A 23,403-nucleotide genomic window follows, 5' to 3' on the forward strand; every position below is an offset into this window, starting at 1 on the left:
TAAATTTGTGAAAATCATTAGAAAAATTTGAACATGAGGTCTGTTTTACAAAAGTATTTTCTTTTGTTTTTCGTTTTTCAGCATTTTATCACGCTTTTTTTGAACCAATAAAGTCCGTGTCGGACCACCGGAAAAATGAAAAAAAAAATCGAGGAAGAAACCTTTACAAGACAAATTAGAAGTTAGACCCACACTAATAAAAACTTGGTCAAAATCAAACAAAAAGTCGAGGTTAGACCCACACTATTAAAAACTTGGTCAAAATCAAATTAAAAAATCGAGGCACTACATCAATTTGAGAAAACGAATAACTAGTAGAAATTGACACTTCAATGATTTTCGACCTGATTTTAGTTTAGTATAGAAACAAGAATGCCCCTTGATTAGAATTATTCACCTTCTCTAACTTTCGTACTAAAATTATGAACATTTTTTGAATTACAAAATTTCATATTTAAAATTCTCATGAAATTGAATTAGTGAGTATTGCATACGCCATATATGAGCCAAGCTGAAGTTACATGATGTTTTCTTCAGAATAATCTTCCCAAATTTGATACCTTTTGTAACTTAAATAGCCACATTGTTAAGTATGTCTATTTCCTTTGTGAGTTTCAACTTTTCTTGTTTATCATGCTCTAGAAGAAAATACTAATTAAATTAAGAAAAAAGAAAACCAACTTCAAATCCTAATTACAAATCTAGGATTGAATCAATCGAACTTTTAATTATATTCTTAATTATGTTGCACATATAAGAGAGTAGAATATAAATTTACTTATTTGAATATAAAAGTTATTTTCCTATTTAACTTCTATCCAAGCAAGTTAAGGATTATCTGAGCCATTAGAACATAAATAGTATCAAGAAAGACAGTTTAATTTATATTTTTAGAACGAACAAAACAAAGATATTCAAAGTTTTGATGAAGTATTTCATTCATAAACCTCAATATTTGAACAAGCATATTTGGTTATCCTTGTGCATAAAAGTTGAAATTTAATATTGATGGAAGTGTAAAGACGCAAATTGAAAATGCCACTTTTGTTTGATGGGCTCTTTTAGGGATGACATGTGATAGTGGATATTGGAGTATTCATGTAGTATTTGCCTACAATTAGTACATAGGCCTTTTTAGGAATGACATGTGATAGTGGATTTTGGAGTACTCACGTAAAATATTGCCAAAAATTAATACAAAATTATGAAGCATCAAATAAAGCCTCAAGTTATTAACAAAAGAAGTTACATTACATTACAGAGAGAAGCTGAGATTATCTGTTTTTTTTTTTTTTGGGTAAATATGAGATATTATATTAACTTCATGCTGACAAGGATATATAGTTTTGGGCAGAGGTGGAGCTAGGTGGGGTTTGTGGGTTAAGACGAACGCAGTAGCTTTTTTGTAGACCTTATATTTGTATTAGAAAATTAAATAAAAATATATGTATATTAACTTATGAATTCCTAACAAAATTAATTGACGGTTCAGTGATAAGGAAGTAGTCGTGCAAATACTTTTCACGCTAGAGTTGTGGGTTTGAACCCCCGCTCTTTTTGTAAAGGAAATTAAGAAACCCCAAACTCTTAATCTTGGCTCCACCTCTGATTTCGAGATGGACCCAGTACATAGTTAAGTGCCATTGGATGGCCTATATTGTCAATGACTTAAGTCATACGCAGCCACTTAAAGTTGATCATAGATTTCACTTAGACACCTCAATTTAGCCTCGTACCTATTGAACACTTTATATATTCAAAAGTGATTCCAATTAGACACAAAACACTGACATGGCAAAAAGCGTGTACAACACCCTCCTTAAGCGCATGGAACAATAAAAAATGATATTTTTTTCTTTTTCTTTTCAACTTATACACCTAAATTAAATTAATAAAAAAATAAAATAAAAAATATAGTAATTAATTTTTTAAAAAAACGTCTTCTCCCCATCTTCCTCCCTCCAATTGTTCTTCCATTTTTTTCCCTTTTATTTATTTTTTATGTAGATCTAATTAAGGTCTTAAATATTCCGACAAAGCTCCATTATTTCCAATGAAAATAATATTCCAGCAAAGTTATTGATTATTTTTTCCCAACAAAAGTTCATTATTTTTTCATGTAATTGTGATAATGATGACTAGTGAAAGAAGATGAAGACCATGAATGAAAGGTTTAATGTCATTAGAATGAAAGGTGATTTAGGGGTTAGCTTAGATGGATAGCAATGGTGTATTATTGAGCCGATGAAAGGGATAAGATTCGATTGAGAAGAAGAAATGGGTGGAGGCTATGGTTTAGTGGCAGTTGAGGTGCAGCGTCTCAATGCTTAGGAATTAAGATCCGACGACATTGAAAATGGAAATAAGTAGCGGTTGAGGTGCAGCGGCACTGTGGAATCAATGGAGAAGAAGAAGGTGGGGGTGGGGGTGGGTTAATTTAATATATATTTTTGTTTTCTTGAAGTTCGTTTTGAGTTATTTAAATAGAGTTTTAAAAAAATTCGGAAAAGGGTCAAAATTGCCCCTGAACTATGTGAAATAGACCACTTATACCCTTCGTTACATTTTGAGCTCAAAAATATCCTCACTGTTATCTCTAGAGACCACAAATACCCCTCAAAAGTTAACAATCCAAATTTTTAATGACATGGCAAGCCATGTGTGACTAATCCTTCCACCTAAGCTGCCAACTAGGATTACCACTAATTTTTTTAAAAAATTTGAATCTCCTAAAATTGTATTAATCCAACAAAAAAAACAAGAACAAACTTAATATTATGAGCCATAAATTTCCCCTCATACATACAGAAGATACAAGTATGTTATACAAAAAATCATCCTATCAAGTTAGATATATTATATATTAGTTATTTATCAAGTGGAAATATACTTGGTTAATAGTTAAACTATGATGAAAAATAACTTTTAACGGCAATAAATATAAATATTAATAAAGAGTGGTAAATATTTATGTAATTAAAAATATAATATTTTTTATGTAGTTAAAAATAAAAGATTTATTTCTAATTGTTGGAAATCCTAGTTGGCAGCTTAGGTGGAGAGATTAGTCTCACATGGCTTGCCACGTCATTAACAATTTGGGTTGTTAATTTTTGAGGGGTATTTGTGGTCTCTAGGGATAACAGTGGAGGTATTTTTGATCTCAAAATGTAACGGAGGGTATAAGTGGTCTATTTCGCATAGTTCAGGGGCAATTTTGGCCCTTTTCCGAAAAATATTTAATCCATTCAACATGTGTCATCATTTAATTGGTCCATTTGGTATGCATATGCGTTTGAGATGCACGCATGTTTATCTTTTTGATTATTATTATTTTATGTCAAATAAATATAAGTTTGTTAAGATTTAAGTGTTCAATGGGTCAAGGCTTTATTCAGGTGTCTAAGTAAAAAATGTGGACAACTTTAAGAGACCGTATATGATTTAAGCCATTGTCAATATTACATGCCTTAATTCTTCTAATAAAAATAGTTCCGAGAGTGTCTACTTGCATTACTTCAATAGCATACACTGAAGGAACTTTCAAATGCTCGTTCCTTTAAAAAAGGGAAAAAGTTCTGAAAAATACTTTAACTTTTATTGAAATTACTGTTACGATACCAAACTTTATGGAGGACATTTTACCCCCTGCATTATTTAATAGTGTATTTTAAAGGTACATATGTGCCCACGTGGACAACATAAATATTGCATCATTCTAAATAGTAATATGTCCACGTGGGCACATATATACCTTTAAAATACACTATTAAATAGTTCAGGGGTAAAAAGTCCTACATAAAGTTTGGTATTGTAACAGAAAATTCGGCCAAAGTTGAAGTATTTTTCATACTCTTTTCCCTTTAAAAAATGGTCACCTTGCTCCCTCATTTGCCAGATTGTCTGCCACTTTATTCGTACACGTGCTTGATGGTTGTGATCTCTATTTCCTTTATCAAGTACCCTTTTTTTTTCAATCCGTGTCTGATACCCACATTATACACTATTGAGTTAAAATTATATGTACCTTGTTTTTATCAGTGTATTTGATTAAGTGTACATGTGTCTGACAAAATATTCGCATATATCTAAATAAGAGTTCATGAATTTGAGTTAAAGAATTTTAACTCTACTTAATCCCTCCAAAAGAAGATGAATGCTTTTAATTGTTTTGATTCTTTCAGGAGTTGTGATATGCCATATCCTCTCAAGTTATTTAAGTGTAATTTTCTCTTAATTAATGACTTTCAATTATATCCCTTAATTTGACACACTAATTGATATGCATCTGTCTTACATGTAGAGCTGTCAAAATAGGCTAGTCCAACCCAACCCAACCCTAACAGGCTAGAGAGTTAAATGGGTTGGGACGGGCTGACCCTTTTAATTAAAGGGCATATAAAATAGGAGCCCAACCCATCCCTAAGCGGTCCACGAGTTGGGACGGGTTGGCCCTTCAATAAAAAATGGACAACATTTCCCTTTTAGAAAGAGTACGAATATTGATGTCTGATGAACACGACATCAATACATACAGAAATTCATTCATGAATTACACATACTTCAGTGAATATTTATAAAACAAAAACATAATAGCCAAGATACAACATTCATAAGATTCATCAGAGTAAAAAAGCATTACATGATCATTATTTTCATAAACAAGACAATAAAGAAGAAGTGGAAAATTAGGCATAAAAGTAAAAGTAAAAGAGGTCAAAGATTCATAGTTATAATGGAGTAATGGACCAAAGCTAATGAGAAAATTTAGTAGGCTAATGCCTCTAAAATATAAAAGATATGTAAAGAAGTTCGTCTTGATTTTATATTGATATTTTAAAAATATTTATTAACAAAATCTTAACAAATAAAACACTACTTAATATATATATATATATATATATAATAAATATTTTTAAAATTAACAGCCCACGGGCTGGCCTCTGAGACTTACGGGTTGGGCCTACGAGGCCAGCGAGCCAAATGAGGCTGGGCTAAAAAACCTCATTCTTAAATGGGCTGAAAAAATTAAGCCCAACCCTATTTAATTCAAGGGTTGAGTTGGGCCGGCCTAGCGGGCCAAATCCATTTTGACAGCTCTACTTACATATATTTAGAGGTAAGGAATGTAATATTGCAAACTATCGTGAATCTAAATAATTAGCTCATAAAGTAGTAAGATTTGTGTATGTTCCCTTCATGTAAATAAGGTTTAGTACTGGGCCGAGTAAATGTGGGCCGGATCAAACATGATGCTTTTATGGTTAGCTTTATTTAAACGCCCTCCTTTTTCCTACAACCTTTTTTCACTACTTTTGGCGACCTTCTTTCCCTCTTCTAACTTCAGCTCACATTGCCCCAATCCCATAGTAATAATTCTTAAACATGGCGTCGTCGCACACCCTCTCCTCCTCCATGGAAGCAGCCATCTCAAGCTCCAATCGTGTCTCCAGGTTTTCAGAAACCCCTCCAGTATTTCAATCCATCAATCCATCTAACAGGCGCAGTATTTGTTATCCAAAAATTAGTTTTAGCCCGCCTTCAACTTGCTCTTTTGGCGGCTGCTGCTCTCCCCGTCTGGTGGTTAGCCGTGCTGAACTCTCGGGTGAAAGCGGTTGCGAAGAAGAGGATATTAATGGGTTGAAGAATGATAATGCGTTTGGCTTAGTTCCTGAATCAACTTTTTCGTTGTCCCAGGTAAAACCTCTTCCCCTGATAATCATAGAAACAAGAAATCTCAGACCAATTTATGAAATTCATGAAATTAGCTAGTTCCACTTGTGGGATTACACTAGTATGTTGATGATGAAATTAGCTTGTCAATATCTATTATTGTTTGCCCTTAGGAATACTTCAACTTGATATTCCCAAAGTATCTTTAGGTATGACTTGAAAGACATATTCGCAGCTTGTTTGGATAGTTGATACACATAGTTTCATAATGTATTATACTTTATTGTTTTGATGAATACAATGTTTAGATAAATTACATGCGACACACATAACAATGTGAAGAATAAACTTAAGTTAAAATATAGGGTAAAGGGTCAAAATACCCCTCAACTTTGGTTTATTAGTTGATTATACCCCAGCCGTTAAAACAAAGTTATTTATGCCCTTGCCGTTACCAATTTCACCATTTATACCCCTCAATTGACGGAAATCCTCAAATTGACTCAAATTAACTAATTCTAACCCGATCAGACCCGACCCGAACCACCAAATAATATAAACCCATTTTTGTTCATCTTCATTTTTGTTAATCTTCAACTTTAAAATTAATAAAAAAAAAGTCCATCATAATAACAAATTAACAAGCAAAAGCTGTAACAGTGCCCAAAAATACAATAATATCAAACCAAAAATTAAATAATCAACAACAAAGTGTAATAGCATACACAAACTTGAACAACGAATATGAATGAAAAATTATTGGAGCTTGAACTCCCTAACCAAATCTGAAACACAGAGAATAAAGTGAAAAATGTAAAAAAAAAATAAATCATCATAAACTATAAGAATGGAAAGAAAATAGAGGGTCACCGGAAAATGAGGGTGAAGCTCGGTCGTGGAGCTGTATTGGTGTTGTTAACTGATTCGAGAAATGGGTTTGCTGATTTTGGCGTTGGGAGAGAGGCTGTGGTGGCTGCTGATTTGCAGAGCCTTGCCGGAGTTCATGGTCATTGTTCACCGGAGTTGGAGCCAAAAACACATATACAATAGAAGAAAACGTAAAAGGGGAAAAGGGAGGGGACTGTCGGCGAAACTAAAAGGGGAAAAGGGAGGGGACTGGCAGAGAAACGTAAAAGGGGAAAAGGGAGGGGACTGGCGGCGTTCGCTCTTTGCTGGAGTTCGTGGATGGAGCAGGTGGTTTTTGCTAATTGTTTGATGGGTGTTTTCAAATGTATTGTTTACAGGTTGTTTTTGAAAAGGAATCCAACATTAAAGATGAAGATGAACAAGATAGAACAAAAATGGGTTATATTATTTGGTGGTTTGGGTCAGGTCGGATCGGGTTAGAATTGGGTAATTTAAGTAAAATTGGTTAATTTGAGTCAATTTGGGGATTTTCGTCAATAGAGGGGTATAAATGGTGAAATTGGTAACGGCAAGGGCATAAATAACTTTGTTTTAATGGCAGGGGTATAGTCAACTAATAAACCAAAGTTGAGGGGTATTTTTGACCCTTTTCCCTAAAATATAAATAAAAGGTACCAATGTGAAGAGTAAACTTAAGTTAATATAACTAAAAGGTTGAGTAAAGGATAAAATATGGTTGCCAATTAGGGATGGCAATGGGGTGGGATGCGGGGCGGGTTGAAGTGTTTTTTTAAAAAACTAATGCGGTGCGGTGCGGTGCGGGGTACATGTGATTTTATGTGGGTTCAAACTTAATTTTAACTTTTTACATGTTATATGATTGATAAAGCATTATTTATTAAGATAATTTCTTTTAAGCTACTAAAATATTCAAGATAGTTATAAAAATTGTTCAATAAAAAATAATACAATCTCTTACATGTTTCCCAATTGACCTCTAAAANACAGGGGCATTTTTGATCCCAAAATATAACGAAGGGTATAAATGGTCTATTTCATATAGTTCGGGGACAATTTTGACCCTTTTCCGTTAAATTAATACAACTTAATGAAAATATGAATTTATTTTTAGTATCAAACTTAACTAGAAAAATAAAATATTAAAAAATTTATGCAGGGTGGGGAGGGGGGTTGAAAATAAAAAATGTTGTAATGCGAAGCGGGGAGGATTAAAAATTTTGTGTGTTAAGCTCAACCCGCTCCGCCCCATTGCCAATGATAAGCGAAGTCTATACTATTAAACATTACAAATAATTTAGATCTTTAAATAGTACTGCAACTGCAGTAAATTAAGTTTTTTACAATAATATTCAAGGTAATATATTGCGAACACATGACTAACATCTTATTAATTTGAATTAACTCTTATCATACAGTACTCTGTGAAGTTAAATACTTAAATGTTTTTTTAAGAATACTACATTATATAAGAATACTAACTTATAAATCATGGATAATGAAAAAACATTTTTTAAGAATACTACATTATATAAGAATACTAACTTATAAATCATGGATAATGAAAAAACTTCTTACTAAAATTTGAGTTTAGGCAACTAATTTTAATGAAACACTCTTGTATTTACAAATGAATGTTGTGTGGTGAAATGTTCTATGAATTGGTTTTTTGATAAAAAAATGTAGACCTGAACATATAAAAGATTAAGTTCAATAATGTTGAAGAATCTTTTTTTTTTCTTTTGACATGTTGAATTATACTTCTCTTTTCTTAATATAGTCCATTACTCGTAACTCTAAATGGCTACTTCAACTTTGTTGTGATGGACTCTCTCATATTATGAAGGATAATACAGATAAACAAGAAATAAACAGAAATGATTCGAATCAAGCTTCAAAAGTGGTTTCACCCCTTGAGCACTCAACTAGTGGCGGTACAAGGGCTGGGCTTTTCAGAACTCCCATTTCTGGAGGGGTACAAAGTGCAACCTCAGCTCATGGCCTACCTAAACCTGCCTTAGCTGTCCGCAATCTAATGGAGCAGGTAGATTCCTTGTGCTATTATATATTTGTAGTTTTTCAGATATTTGTAAAAATAACATCTTCTTGTGTGTTTTCATTGTTAATATTGCAGGCTAGATTTGCTCATTTATGCACTGTGATGTCGCGGATGCATCATCGACGAGAAGGCTACCCATTTGGAACACTTGTAGATTTTGCGCCAGATTCTATGGGGCGTAAGTTGCTACTCTATTGTCCGAACAATTTTTTTTAAACCCATCTTTTGGGTTTTCTTACAATTAAGTCTAGAGAAATTAGAATATAAAGTGCGTCCTAGCCTTGGTGGACAAAGTTACATGGTACCTATTGCTAGTGGGAGGTATTCTGTGGAATTAGTTGAGGTGCACGAAAGTTGTTCCGGACACCACGGTCATTAAAAAATAATAATAATTAGAATATGAAATCGAGTTCAAACTCTATTTTGAGTATATTGATTCTCAATAAGTGTAGGCCACTTTGATCCATGTGAATTTTGTAAAAGGGATCATTTTGGTCTTGGTTAAAGTTCTTATTTGTTGACAATTTTGAGCATGATCTTGAATTAACTCATCTTAATGCGTTGAGTTACCTTGTTGGTTGTGGTACCAAAGTGGTGAAGACTAAGAAACTTGTCTAAACCTACCAGGAAATTGTTAGGTACATTATTGGTAAATATTCTTGAACTAAATTGAGTTTTCAGCATTGATGCAACTGACCATTGTATAAGAAATTGAACATGTAATACATTTATTTAATTATTAAAAGTTCTTGTAAAAATGTTGTTCTTGATTTGATGTTTAATGAAGCAAATCTTCGTAAGTAGACAAAATAATATATATGCCTCTTTTCCTATTTTTATTACATACAATGTCCCATTAATTATTTCTCATTCTTTTGCCAGATCCAATATTTTCATTCTCGCCATTAGCTATACACACCCGTAATTTGCTAGCTGACCCGAGATGCACATTGGTTGTACAGGTTTGTGATATATTTCAGCAAACATCAAGTACATTTGGCTTATATAATTTTTTGAGAATGAAACATTTTGCTTATGTTATGTCTCTGAGTTTATTGCACTTTTGGTTGTTTAGATTCCAGGATGGAGTGGTTTATCTAATGCAAGGGTCACGATATTTGGTGATGTCTATCCACTACCTGAAGATCAACAGGTAGCTGTCTTATTCAACACGTAGTGATCAATTTCAGATTACTGTTAACATCAAATATTTACCTTTAGAATAAGACACTTAAGAAACTTCTTAGCCATCTCTATTGTCTCCTCAAAAATGATATAATTTCGCTTGCTTAAATTCTCACGTACACCAGATGTATCTGGTCTTTCTTAACTGTCTCTTACGTTTTGTTTTTTAAAAACTGTATGTTACAGTCCACCATCAACCGTAGTATTCTTTATCAGTTGACATATGAAAAGGAATTAGTTTTTCCGTCAGATCCTAGGGGCCTCACGATTTCTCTCCTGTTTTACTCTTTACACTTGATAAGTGGAAGTTATGGTTTACTTGATACACTTTGAAGAAGGAATTGGTATGGGTTGGACCTCCTAGGCGTCATATCAAATTTATTTCAGTGGAGTCTTTTTGATGGAATCCTTTGCCTGATTTTTCAGTTTCTTCAACTAGGGGTCCTATTTCATTATTTACTAGGTGAAAAACAGTTGACACATAGGAGGAGGGACATCTTTTTATTATTATGATCAACTACTTTTGTTTTCTTCAATAATATATCCCAAGTTGAATACTTGTGTTTGATTTTTATATTCATAGTAAGATAACAGTTGAGTATTGGTATTGTACAAAGATGTAGAAGTTCACATGCAAAGTCCATAGGTTCTATTTGTATTTTTTTTTTAAATTGCAAAGCCATAGGTTCTTTTTAAGACTTTCTTGGAATAGATAAAAAAATAGCACAGTGAAGTGTAATAATGGAGCTTGTAAAGACAACCTATGTAACTTCTGGTTTAAAATATTTTTAGAACTGTCCATTCCGGGGAACCGTACATTATCTTGGAATGGACGAAGAAGTGAAGGTGAACATTTATTTTCTGCATGGTGTATAAAGTGTCTTGCCTAGATCGATTTTCTTATGTTTCCCTTTCACGACCTTCTGTCTTCTTTGGAATCATGTCTTTATGTAGATTCTATATTTTCCATTAAAATATAACTAAACTTACTTCTTTACCTCCACGAGGTAGAGGTAAGGTTTGCATACACTCTACTCTTTCCAGACCCCACTTTGTGGGATATCATCGGGTATATTGTTGTTGTTTTTCGTAATATAACTTAACTTTACTCGATATTAAAAAACAACTCACTTTTTTTATTTTCACCCTGAGAAAACTGTTTGGAGCCAACCTTTGAAAACTTGGAGATGATGGGTTCGCCCCCATAAAAGAACCAAAAAAGAAAAAGATTTGCTGCCCTGCCAGCTTTGATCCTGCAATCTGCTTTCAAATGCCACTTGTAGAATTTTGTAATTTTTATGTTGAAAACTAAACCTTTAATTGCCATTATTTTCTGTTGGTTGAGCCAAGTTATTAGAATTATCTCTAAATGATATGAATGTTGCAGTTTTCTTAACAACTGTATCGATTGTTTCAATAGGAATGGGCACACAAGCAGTATATAGCAAAACATCAGCAAGGTCCTTCTCAACAATGGGGAAACTTTTTTTACTTTAGGATGCAAAATATAAGGTCAACTCTTTTTCTTCCAAGTAATAATTCTGCTGGGTTCGTGTTTCATATGAAAATGAAAGGAGTATACAAATTATTATATGCATTCTCTCTCCGAACTATTTACATCATCAGTCTCTTCAGAATTTTTGACTTGGATTTATCTTTTCACTCTGTGCATTCTGGCCTCTGGCTGTCTGGCAAATGCCTTTTTACTACTAACCTGTGCACCTTATTTTCTAAATTTACTAGTTGATTTTCATTATAAGCATTTTATTCTTATGCTACCTGTTTGTAACCAAATTATTAATCTCTTTATTATTGAATTATTACTGTACATTTTGGGTTTATTTAACTTGGTTTCGTGGAAAATGTCGATTGTCTGTAGCAGTTCGGTACGACTTCTCTTGCTGCCAACTTCTTTCTACAGTAGTAAACTTGGAGTTCCACTCTGGAATCTGAATATGTAAATGTTGAGAAACAGAAAGAGGATAGATCATGTGTCCATTATAATTGCTTAAACAAAGCAGGCTCCTATTTAATTACTTTATCAAAAAAATAAAATTGCTTAAACAAAGCAGGCTCCTTTCTGCCAGGAGTCTCTTGCATCTCGCTTCAAAGTTTTTGTGCTCTGCTGCCAGTACTTATATTTTATGATTTTGTATTTGCAGAGTGGATTCTGCTTGCTTAAGCATCCTCTCTACTTAGTATATCTTTTAGCTCAAAGCATGTGAAACATTCCTTTTGCTGTGCTGTTCCTTCCACAGCACCTACTTTCTCAGCTATTGTGCATATATGTAAGACACCTCTGGATTATTTGAAATTTTCCGGTGGGCAGAATTGTTTATGAAAAGATTCATAAGGAGCAGCAGAGGGGCATGTCTAAAGCCTCTTATAGAATTTGGAACACCATCCCCTACCGTCACTGGTGGGTTTTCTGGAAGGAGAGAAATGCTAGAGTTTTTTTAAGTCAGAAAGGATGATATGGCTAATCTTCAAAACAAATGTATATTTTTGCTAAATTATTGGTGCAAGATCAGCTTGGTCAATGTTTTAGAGTCGGAAGCCATGTGTCTATTTTCTCTGTTCTTTACCCTCTTTGTGAAGTTCTCTCTTTTTGGCTGGATTTTCACCCGCTTTTCTGCTAACATGAATCAATAGAACTCTTACGTTACCTATCAAATAATAACAACAGCAACAATAAGAATAGTAATCATAATAGTAATAATAGTAATGCTGGAGGTTATCTACTTTTTGATTCTGTGTGCGTACCACTAGTGTTTTACCATTTATGATGAGTCATAATTGGTTGTTTGATTGAACACAACATGACCAACGTATCTACCATGTTTTAAGTTTGAATTTGAAAAGATCCATCTACCACTTCCTGTGAATGGTTTATTTGAAAGGAAGAAACAAAAGGCAAGCTCTCATTGCAGATTGTTGCGTAGAGAATAATTAGCAATGTATAGCTCAAAGAACTTACTTGCTTTATCAATTATAACAGCGATATATATTTCATTGGAGGCTTTGGAACTGTTGCTTGGGTGGATGTCAAGGAGTATGAGTCACTTCATCCTGATAAAATTGCTGTTGATGGTGGTGAACAATATCTTAAGGTACGTTTTTGATAGTTTGAGGAATTGATAATCACTGAATGACTTGATTAATGTGCCCATGCTACTATATATTTGTAGTACTATTAGAACTTTGAAGTAAGTGAATATGTAGATTGTATTTACCATTCTAGGTTTGATACGAGGCTTCATTTTTCCTCCTTCCCTTTTTTCGAGGCTTCGACTAAGCTCGTGAATGTTTTTGGTGATTCTTATAGGAGCTCAATGCAATATTTTCAAAGCCTCTAAAAGATCTTTTAGCACAAGAAAGTGAGGTGGATGATGCCGCTTTGATCTCAATAGATAGCAAGGGGACAGATATTCGTGTCCGTCAAGGGGCACAGGTACTTTCTATGTGCTGCTTCTTTAAGTCATTTGTTTTCACATCACACCCTTTAAACTTTTCTTTTTACTTTACTTCCTGCAGTTCAATGTACAAAGAATATCATTTGAAGAAGGCCATTCAGTTGAAACACTAGAAGAAGCCAAAGCAGCACTCTGGAAATTGATAAATGGAGGCCGACTTCACAATTTGCAGAAATGAAGATTGCAAAATGCTATCTATTTAACTTAAAGGAGTCAAAATGATCAGTGGAATAGCCTGTGTAAGGTTGGCGGTTATGGCATTACAAGAATCAGTTTTGTCACCTTTTTTTTGCGGAAGTATTAACTTATAGCCTTATAGAGGGTTAATGGTTGTGGGTGTGCTGAGTTCTTCAGAAAACTGACTTCTACCGACCTAAATTTGCAATGTAAGGTTGGTGATGGTGTTTCAAGAATGTTCTCATCACATTTTCTGTGCTATAGTATGAACTTGTAGCAATTCAAGATTGTTCTCATCCTTTTTTGGGGTGTTTGTGAGCTCTGGTGGTTGCATGGGCGTTTTCAAACATATTCTAATTTCCATATAGTAAACGTAAGATTTGTTGTCTGGTCCTTCCCTGCACCTCCACATAGCGAGAGCTTAGTACATTGTGCTACCTTTCTTTATACGTAAAATTTGTACTGTTTAGTGTTGACTGTTAATTGAAATGCATTTTCTGCAACTAGAAGTGACTCTGACTCTTTTAATTTTTTTGTGATCTTTTATTTTATTGTTTCATCTGTTAAGGACAAGTAGCGTGATAGATTATCTCAGCAATTATTCATATGAAGCTATTGACCAAACTGAGAAGGGACTGTTGATGCAATTATTTTTGTTTCCACTATGGGTTATTGAAAAAGGGTACAATCCATCATATTCAACTATCCCACCTCACTTCTGGCGAGACCTGAAAGAGTTGTACCTAGGGCCTAGGGGCCAGGGGTTATGTTTGACAGGACTGAAAATATTTTCCTAGAAGGAATTTGTGGACATAGTTAGTACTTTGGTGGTATATGTACTAGCGTGAGATAGCTGGTACCTTGTGAAATTAGTCAAGGTGTGCATAAGTTGATTTAGGCACGATGGTTATAAAAAAATCTCCAAAAATAAAATGCATTAGAGAAATTTTTGGCTTTTGATGAGTTGAAATTGACTTCTATTTTCTGAAATCTTTTGTACGAAACACTCCATGCCATGTGGATACTTACCACGTGAATCAACTAGCAAGATGATGAAGTTATCTTAAGATATGAGATTATCCCCCACAACATTTAGAGGGTGTTTGGATTGGCTTAAAAATGAGTTAAATCTACTTTTGAGTCAGTTTTTGACTTCTGAAAGTGTTTGACAAATATAAAAATAATAACTTAAAATAAGTCAAAAATGACTTTAAAATAAGTTGAGAAGTGTTTGGCAATGTCAATAATGACTTAAAATAAGTCAAAAACCAAAAGTAGATCTCCCCCTACTTTTTATTTTTTGACTTAAAAATTATTTCAGCTTGACTTTTTATTTTTGACTTAAAAGCTACTTATCTCAATTTGGAGTTAAACCTCTAATACTGGAAATTACACCTAATGACCTTAAAAATGATGAAAATGAGTGATTTTGAATTCTTGACTCTAGTTTACTCCATGAAATTTTATCCATGAAGCACATAGGATTACCAATTCAAGACCAGTCATCTCCAAGTCCATTCTTGTAAATCGCCTTGTTAGTAGGGAGTCGAGAGACGAAATTAGAAATCAAGACCATTTTTTTGTAAATCTCCTCCTTAATAGGTAGTCAAGAAGCAAAATTAGAAATTTAACTTTTTGGGTTCTGAATTTCGTAACAATGATTTTAAGTGTAAATAATTAAGTTCTAAACTTAATGACATATGTAATGAACTTCTTAATACAAATACATTATTTAAACAAAAGTTACTAGATTTGATTGAATGCATACTCGAGCTTCTACCTCTAGAAGGCCAATGAGTGATTTACTCAATGGAAAAGATTTGCCTAGTGATTATCCAACTTTGACTTAGTAAAACTAAAGCAAAGTGTTAGATTAAAATGTAGAATTATTTAGATAGTGACTATGGACTTCATTTGATTTGTGAACAATTTACACAAGGCCCACCTCCCTTCCCTATTGGACTGCCTAGTACCAAGATGATGAGGATGAAACTGATTTTTCTAGCAAAACACACAATGACAAAGTATCCTCACTGACTCTTTTTGTCCTAGTCTCAGCTAAACAAACAAACAAACAATCCAAAAAAAAAAAACGTTACTGCTTATGCTCTGTCTCCAGTGCAGTGAAAATGGTAAGAATTAGGTGAAACTTACCAATTTGAAAAATTACTATTCTTAAATGCAAAAATAAAATTTGGAGAAACACACCCCTATTTAAAACACATGGAAGAACTTGCAGAAGTTTAAATCACATAAATCATTTTTAAGTTTTCAACTTATAAATATTTTCAGCCCATGAAATGTTCGTTTCAAACTTAAATAAATTTGAAATCGTTTCTACTTCCTTGGATTCCACTTACTAATTCTTCAAATTTCATCATCATTTGTTGGAGTTAGTTCTGATTTTTGTTGGTGTGAAAAAAGCCAGCTATTCAAATTTTATACTTTTTTCTAAAGTCTAACTTCGAAAAACATATTTGGCCTAAAATTTTGAATTTCAATCGGAATTCAATGTTTCAATAATAAGAAAAAAAAAATCACCTTTTTATTCCAAATTATTCACTAAAGGTCAAAAAAAAAAAAAAAAACTCCAATCTGTATTGTTGTTTGGCCAAATACAAAATATCATTTTCCACTTTGAAAATAAAAACTTATTCTTTTTGAATTTCACCTTCATCCCAATTTATGTGCAGATTTCATTTTCCCAGAGTGATCAATTTTCCGTAAAAATGAGAAGTGAATAATGTTAAAAACCAAAGGCAGGGCTAAAACAGAAATGTACCCAACACCCAACAAGGTAAAAACCAGAGCCAAAGCCAAAGCCAAAGCCAAAATCCCCAACAATCAGCAGCAGCAGCGTGTGCTCTCCACTCTCAACTCTCAACTCTCAATTCTCAATTCTCAATTCTCAACTCCCATGGCTACAAGCAGCAGCTGCAGTTCCCCTTATACCAACGGATCATCTCCAATAACGACAATAGCTCAAGACCATCTCTTCTCCATCTTACTCCTCTTACCTTTGGACTCCATTTTTTGCTTTGCTCTAACTTGTAAGAAGTTCAGGTCCCTCACTTACTCAGACTCTTTATGGGAATCACTCTGCCGAAGAGATTGGGGAAACTCCACCATTGATGCACTCAGATCCTTTGATGTTGACGGTAAACAACAACAATTTCCTTGGAAGAAGCTCTACCAGCAAATCTACCAATTGGACTCTGTTTACTGTCGCAGACTGTTGACGCATCCACAAGGAGGAGAAGAGCTGCTTCTTCCTCGACCTAGAGCTTCTCATTCTCTCAATTTTGTTTCTGGTTGTCTTGTTCTCTTCGGCGGCGGCTGCGAGGGAGGTCAGTCTCTATTCCACATCTCTTCAACTTAAATAGATTTTCTCGACTAAACCTTTTACAGCCCCCATTCCTTTTTCTCATTTGGGACTCGAACCCACTATCTTAGTGTTGGAGGTAGAGGGTGCTTGTGTATGCTCATTGATCTATCTAATGCATTTGCAAGGATTTCGGTTGCTCTCAAATTATGAGACATGCTTGTCAGCAGTTTTGGAGCCAGAATTTTTAGTAAAGGATTCAAATTATAAATAAGTAAACCCACAAAGAAGCCAATTGGGATTCAACACCTACTGTATATATAAAGAAAATAATCTTAACCTTGTGTTGGTGTAATATACCACATATACTATAAATTACCCTTGAAATAAAAGAATAGGGTAAATCTTTAAGCTGAGGCGTAGATATCTTGCTCTCTTTGAAGAGATTCAAACCTATTGCGACATAATCTACACCAATCCAGCAGTATCACACTTGACTTGTCCCCTCCAAGATACAACAATACAACAACGTCGTACAACTCAAACAATTCCGGATTAGTTGAAGAGTTCAAAGCCCCACATAAAGAACACCTTCTTCAACATATAGTCTATAGGTTCCAAGAATAAAGATGGAATAATGGGTGAAATAAAGAGTTGGTGGTTACATAAGTTACTAACAACTAATGACTACTTTCTTCCACAAGAGTAAAGAGACACAAATATAATGTCCACCAATGGACATAACATGGTACATAATGTGACATATGATATATTTTTATTAATATTCAAGTGTCACACTAACACCTTGTACATATATATATATATATATATTATATTTTTTTCGCCAAAGGGGTTTGGATGAACCCTTATGCACACTTGGCTCCGCTCCTGGATTTAGGAGTAGCAAAAAGAGAATTTCCTTGTTTCACTTGACCTCTCATTACTGAAAAAAGAAGATATGGAAAGGGGATAAAGATAACTGAACCATTAAGTGAAAAGGGGTGCTAAAATCTTTTGGTACATTTGCTTGACTCAGTTTCCAAGCATGACTTTTGCTTGTGCCCATGGTCTTATTGATTAATGCTCAGAAGGATATAGTTGCCCTTTGTGTCCTGTTAATCCCTCATAAGTCATAACTGTTCTTGTTTTCTTTTATTGTGATCTAGAAAGGTACTTATCTCTTGATTAGTCGAATCAAGTTTTTTTCTCTCATTTCGGTTCTTCATAGAGTGTTCCATTTGGGACAAAAACAGGATGCTGCTGACGATTATCATGGAGCTTTTCTTGTATTGCTAGTAGCTATCTGCTTCTTACATTAGTGGAGCTAAGATCTTTGTATTTACTTAGGTTTTTGGATAAAATGAGCAGCATAATCTTGTTTGGCTATTTAATGGACCTAGTTGAATGAAATTCATGTGGTCAATGTCTTCGGTCTACTTTACACATGAAGCACCACATGCAAATTTCTGAGAAGAATTGTTGATTTTATCTGTCTTGGGATGAATGTGTAAGTTCTGCTGTATTTTTCCTAATTAAAAGCTGCTATGATGAACTTCAATTTACCGAGATAACATTTGGAAAATTACAAAAGAGTTAGCTAAAAGGTAGAAATCAATGAAAGTTATACATGCAACACAGTACTCAAGATTTCTTTCACGACCTCACATGGCACAAACATTCTAATTAATCATTATCATACCAAATTAGATATTTTGTTGGTAATGGGATAGACAAGTAAGAAAAGGAGGGAAAGGGCATCGAACTCTGCTCACTCAATATATGATCGTCTCACGAAGAACCATCTGGTCACACTCTGACATTGTCTCAACCTGATGATTGACACTTGTAACTTTCAGTAATTTGGTCTTTTTAAACTCAGAACAATTTTATGCCCCCAGGAGCTTAGTTCAAGTGGCATGAGGTACGTGTGACTTAGATCAAAAGCTTGAGCCTAAGCCTGGCATTTAAGTGAAGAAGGATAGAGGGACAGATCCATTATCCCCAGTTCCAAAAGCTATCATTGGTACTAAAGGTTGGCCCTAGACAGATTTCTCAGTCACAAAAAAAGGACAAAAAACTTTGAATAGCATACGTCCTATAAGATTGCGTCTGTAGATTATTATTGGAATGTATGCTGTAATTTGCGATCTGATGTTTGCTAAATTTATCGATAACCAGTAATATTTCTTCCTAAAGTGGTGTTATCTGTGCTGTACTTTAGGAAGGCATCTGGACGATACATGGGTAGCATACGCTGGCAATAACTTCAAGAGAATATTGGAATGGAATAAGATTGAATCAGGGGTACCAAGTGGCCGCTTTGGGCATTCATGTGTCGTGATTGGCGATTGTCTAGTGCTTTTTGGAGGAATAAATGATCATGGGGCCCGCCAAAATGATACATGGATTGGCCAAGTAGCGGTACACGATGCATTTGGTATCACATTATCCTGGAGACTACTTGATGTCGGTTCCATTGTGCCTCCACCAAGAGGCGCTCATGCTGCATGTAGCATGGATAAAAGGAGGATGCTGATTCATGGAGGGATTGGTTTGTCTGGCTTGCGATTGGGAGATACATGGGTATTGGAACTGTCCGAGAATCTTCATCTTGGAGTTTGGCAAGAAACTGTGACTCATCCATCTCCTCCATCTCGCTCTGGACATACATTGACTCCTGTTGGAGGAAACCAAACAATTTTGTTTGGTGGGAGAGGTTTAGGCTATGAGGTGCTTAATGATGTATGGCTGTTTGATACATCTGATGGTCACTGGAGATGGGTACAGTTACTATTTGACTTGCAAAATATACCCCAAGGATTGACCCTGCCAAGAGTTGGTCACTCGGCTAATCTCATCATAGGTGGACGATTGCTAATTTATGGAGGAGAAGATTCCTACAGACACAGGAAAAATGACTTCTGGGTGTTGGATATCAGCTCAGTGACGTCCATTATGCAGTCTGGGTCTCCTCCAAGCCCAGATAGATCAATGACCAAGTTGTGGAGACGGCTCAAGTCCAAAGGTGACAACCCTTGCGGCAGATCATTTCACCGAGCTTGTGTGGATCCTTCAGGTCGTAATCTATACATCTTTGGTGGCATGGTAGATGGTTTACTTAATCCTGCTGAATCCTCTGTGTTGAGGTTTGACGGGGAGTTATTTCTTGTGGAGCTTTTGCTTCAGTGCTAGTGAATTGGAAGGAGATTATTGGAAAATTAAGTATGTGGTGATTCCAAAATGCTGCTGTTTTACATGGCAATGAATGTAGTGTAAATATCAGTCCTACCAGTGAGAAGGAAGTTAGCAGTTAGTGGGGTGCTTTATATAGTAAAAGATCTAAGGTGGTATTGTAATTTGGTTTAAGCATTGCATCTGAAGAATTGTTAAGGTATGTTTCTGCTCTTGTAGAGGAAGTTAGTGTTAACCAAGACATCAAGTGATGCACGATACCAGCCCCGAGCTTTTCACGATCCAGGAAAGCCCTCTACAAACTACCTGTAAATTTCTAGTTCAGGACTGAAATTTAGTCTTTTAGACCAGATTTAGCTTCACATATGATTAGTTCTGAATTTTGATGTATTGTGTACATCTTGATCTTTACTGGCTAGTATTGTACTATTTTTTATTTTTTTTTTGATGACAAGGGGAACCCGCAGTCGCTACCCTTTGGGTGCGCACAGGGTAAAACCCCCGCTCCTATGCAATAGCTCGCAAACCACATAGGAGAGGTAACCCTCACTAGGCAAGCCCGGTGCGACGAACTCGACCCAGAAGGCAAACCCCTTGCTTTCGCTGGCAAGGGGTTTCAAACTTGAGACCTCCAACATGGAAGTCCCAAGCCCAAACCACTGGGCCACCCCGAAGGGTTAGTATTGTACTATTGCTGCTATACTTTTTTTTGACCCCTCCTAGGAGCTCCCTCCTCTTTTGCTCCTTTGGTGACTCAAACTCACAACTTTCGAGTTGAAAGTGAGGAGTGTTTATCATCCAAGCAACTCCCTCTCGTCATTGTTTCTATACTTGAGTCATGACCCCTCCTCTTACCTTTAATTTCACTCTTTAATTATACACTAATTTGGACCTTACAGTTACAGCGACAAAGGGGAAGAAAATAAGGGAAACTGAACTAAATCGAATCAAGACTGTTGAAATTTTAAGATTATTGAATGTATTTAAATTTTTAATATGACAACTACTGAAGTCTCTTGTTCAATGAACTTTAGTACTATTGGATTTATTTATTTTTAGAAAATAAAAGGAAACATAATAAACTGTTCATGCCTTTTGATGTCTGCCTTCATATGCCATGTTGCAACACGCATATCTACTTTTAACGGTGTGTGGATATAGCATACATGACCGAATTTGCAAGACCATAAAACACGCATTCAACTAATTTGACCATGCCTTTTTGAAATCGATGATTTGGTTACTATAATAAATGATAATAATTTCGGCACCAAAAGTGTCGCTTAGGTAATTTCTTTCATTTGTCTAAGCAACAAAGTTATCTGATACTTATGCTTGAGAAAACAAATAAACTGACTGGACACCGCAATTATAAAAACAAAAGTAAATATAAGATTATTTATCTTGTATTTGGTTAAATTTTTTGTTTTAATATAAGTAATTCTGAAATTCTCTATACTACAATTCTGTAATTTTGTACCCATTCAACGTAAAATAACAATCATCAAATAAAACAATAAAATGATAAAGATGTCCTCAAAGCTCTTCATCCAAAGTTTTTTTTTTTTAAAAAAAGTTAAAAGATTAAAATTTGAAAACAAAAGTTTCATCTAATTCTTCCTTGTGTAAAACTAAATACACAATTCATAATTAAGCAAAACAATATATACACAATTCATACATTTTGTATGGCTCAGTTTTAGTCCAATAAATCAAACATCTATTGGTAACAACAAATTTTGCTAAATAATCCTGTCATTATCTAATCACCATATAAAATCCACATATTATAATCTAGTATTTCCGTCATTTTAATTTAGTTGATACATTTTTTTAATATACTTTAAAAAAACACGCTTTTTCATTTGAAAATAATTAACTCTACCATTTATATTCTCTCAATGAGAGGTTTATATATAGTTTTATACGTTTAAAAAATATTATAACCATAATAATTTGAAATGTTTTTTAAAATATATTTCTTTCCAAAATTTCACTCTATTTCAACAATATCACATGAATCGAAACTGCGCCGTGAAAGAACCAAACAACCCCCTCAAGGAGACAACTTCAAAAGATATTTCTGACGCGGAAAAAAGCAAGAAAGAAAATCTTCGAGTGCCACACGACAGCCCAATACTATGCCAAGTGGTAGCTCAAGAGCATCCACGTATGGTGTGCCATAGAGATGGTGAAAACGTGTCAATCAACAAAAAAATACTAGCAATTTGGGTGAAGCCCCAAACAGCTGTATAATTAGCACTATTACTAATCATGTTATTATAATTTGTGATCTATCCATTGCCTCTTTGACTCATTTGGCATTAACAACATGAAGAATTATCTTCAACTTGGGAGCTACTTCTACTTGTTCCTTCTCTTATTGTTGTTTACCATATCCTTCCACTATACTATTGGCAGTGCTGGAGATGGACAAGAAGAAGAGCAGCAGATTCAAGAACAACTCCATGTGAAGAGTAAGACTCCTATTATAGAGACTGTCAAGAAAATGTTTTCCTTCCCCACTTCTTTTCCTCAAACTTCAGCCAATTATTGGAGCAGATTCGAATCACTAATCAAACAAGGCAAGGCCTACTTCTCCCCTCCAACTCTAGAGTAAGTCAGGTTATAGTTTCCACCAAAATCTTGTACTATAAATGACTTCTTTTCCATTTTAGAATTTGTTTGTGATTGATTGTGAGCTAAATCCGCAGTTTCAGAGATAGCCAGGAAGCACAGGCCAGGGCTGAAGGGGGAGCAGCACCAGGTGAAAAGGTGAAAGATGCAGTACTGAAAAGCCTTGACAAGAGTAAAGCGGCCTTGGAAGAATCCGCCAAATCAGCAGCAAAATTAGCAGGGGAAGCAGTGCAGAAGACTGCGAAGAAGATGAAAAGAACATTTTCTTTTGAAGATAGAGACCCTGGACACGAAGCGGATGAGCTGTAAAACTTTTTTCTTTTTTTGTAAAATAAATGTGAATAATTAGCACCTTGGAAGTTTAGCTTAGTTTCATAATGTATGTACTGGTATTTCCACTTGATTAGCGTTGTTTTTCCATTGGTTTGTTCATAGCTATCTCATGTATTTTTTTCTATATAGAAGTCACTAAGGCAACTGCATCTATGCCTAGGCTTGTGTAAATTGGAATATAATGGATATTACAAGCCTGAGCAGCAATTGCTTTATTCCAAACATGCTAATATGTAGTGTTGGTTGGTCTTCCACCCCAAGTCTAACCACAAGAATCCACGATATAGAATTATGAGTGAGCTCCTCCCTTCGAACCTATTTTCTATAGCATTATATCATCGATTGATTCCATTGGGTACTTATTTTCTATAGCATTATATTGGGTAATTATGTCCATCAAAACTTGGAACAGTTGAGCTCTATGTTCTTGTCTGCTCTTGGAATTGAACCAAAAAAATCATAGTTCA

At 34.7% G+C, this 23,403-nt stretch overlaps 3 protein-coding genes across 4 annotated transcripts; all 3 read left to right on the plus strand.

The window, feature by feature from the left end:
* Positions 1 to 5,315: 5,315 nt before the first annotated feature.
* On the plus strand, positions 5,316 to 13,728 carry LOC125874931 (uncharacterized). 2 transcript variants are annotated; one of them, XM_049555983.1, is made up of 9 exons: positions 5,316 to 5,697; positions 8,339 to 8,602; positions 8,693 to 8,795; positions 9,500 to 9,579; positions 9,693 to 9,770; positions 11,223 to 11,314; positions 12,801 to 12,912; positions 13,128 to 13,253; positions 13,337 to 13,728. In XM_049555983.1, exons 1-9 carry the CDS (start codon positions 5,386 to 5,388, stop codon positions 13,451 to 13,453), a joined length of 1,284 nt encoding a protein of 427 aa, XP_049411940.1. In that variant the 5' UTR covers positions 5,316 to 5,385; the 3' UTR covers positions 13,454 to 13,728. The 2 variants fall into 2 exon arrangements, with proteins under 2 accessions (XP_049411940.1, XP_049411941.1); XM_049555984.1 differs by having other exon boundaries at positions 8,405 to 8,602.
* A 2,466-nt stretch (positions 13,729 to 16,194) lies between these two features.
* LOC125874926 (F-box/kelch-repeat protein At1g51550) lies at positions 16,195 to 20,397 on the plus strand. Its single transcript, XM_049555978.1, has 2 exons — positions 16,195 to 16,799; positions 18,996 to 20,397. Exons 1-2 carry the CDS (start codon positions 16,196 to 16,198, stop codon positions 19,964 to 19,966), a joined length of 1,575 nt encoding a protein of 524 aa, XP_049411935.1. The 5' UTR covers position 16,195; the 3' UTR covers positions 19,967 to 20,397.
* Positions 20,398 to 22,197: 1,800 nt separating this feature from the next.
* LOC125874949 (uncharacterized) lies at positions 22,198 to 23,035 on the plus strand. Its single transcript, XM_049556001.1, has 2 exons — positions 22,198 to 22,582; positions 22,681 to 23,035. The coding sequence occupies exons 1-2, from the start codon at positions 22,299 to 22,301 to the stop codon at positions 22,910 to 22,912; spliced, it is 516 nt and encodes a 171-aa protein (XP_049411958.1). The 5' UTR covers positions 22,198 to 22,298; the 3' UTR covers positions 22,913 to 23,035.
* Positions 23,036 to 23,403: the final 368 nt, after the last annotated feature.

The sequence above is a fragment of the Solanum stenotomum genome, chromosome 8 (genome assembly GCF_019186545.1).
Source record: "Solanum stenotomum isolate F172 chromosome 8, ASM1918654v1, whole genome shotgun sequence".
Taxonomy (NCBI): Eukaryota; Viridiplantae; Streptophyta; class Magnoliopsida; order Solanales; family Solanaceae; genus Solanum; species Solanum stenotomum.

Bases quoted from the DNA above. Each gene is read 5' to 3' on its own strand.
- LOC125874949 (XM_049556001.1), top strand. From the start codon at position 22,299: ATGAAGAATTATCTTCAACTTGGGAGCTACTTCTACTTGTTCCTTCTC. The intron at 22,583-22,680 runs GTAAGTCAGGTT...CTAAATCCGCAG, and splicing joins TTCTCCCCTCCAACTCTAGA to TTTCAGAGATAGCCAGGAAG.
- LOC125874926 (XM_049555978.1), top strand. From the start codon at position 16,196: ATGTTAAAAACCAAAGGCAGGGCTAAAACAGAAATGTACCCAACACCC. The intron at 16,800-18,995 runs GTCAGTCTCTAT...GCTGTACTTTAG, and splicing joins CGGCGGCGGCTGCGAGGGAG to GAAGGCATCTGGACGATACA.
- LOC125874931 (XM_049555983.1), top strand. From the start codon at position 5,386: ATGGCGTCGTCGCACACCCTCTCCTCCTCCATGGAAGCAGCCATCTCA. The intron at 5,698-8,338 runs GTAAAACCTCTT...TTCTTAATATAG, and splicing joins CAACTTTTTCGTTGTCCCAG to TCCATTACTCGTAACTCTAA. The intron at 9,580-9,692 runs GTTTGTGATATA...TTGGTTGTTTAG, and splicing joins GATGCACATTGGTTGTACAG to ATTCCAGGATGGAGTGGTTT.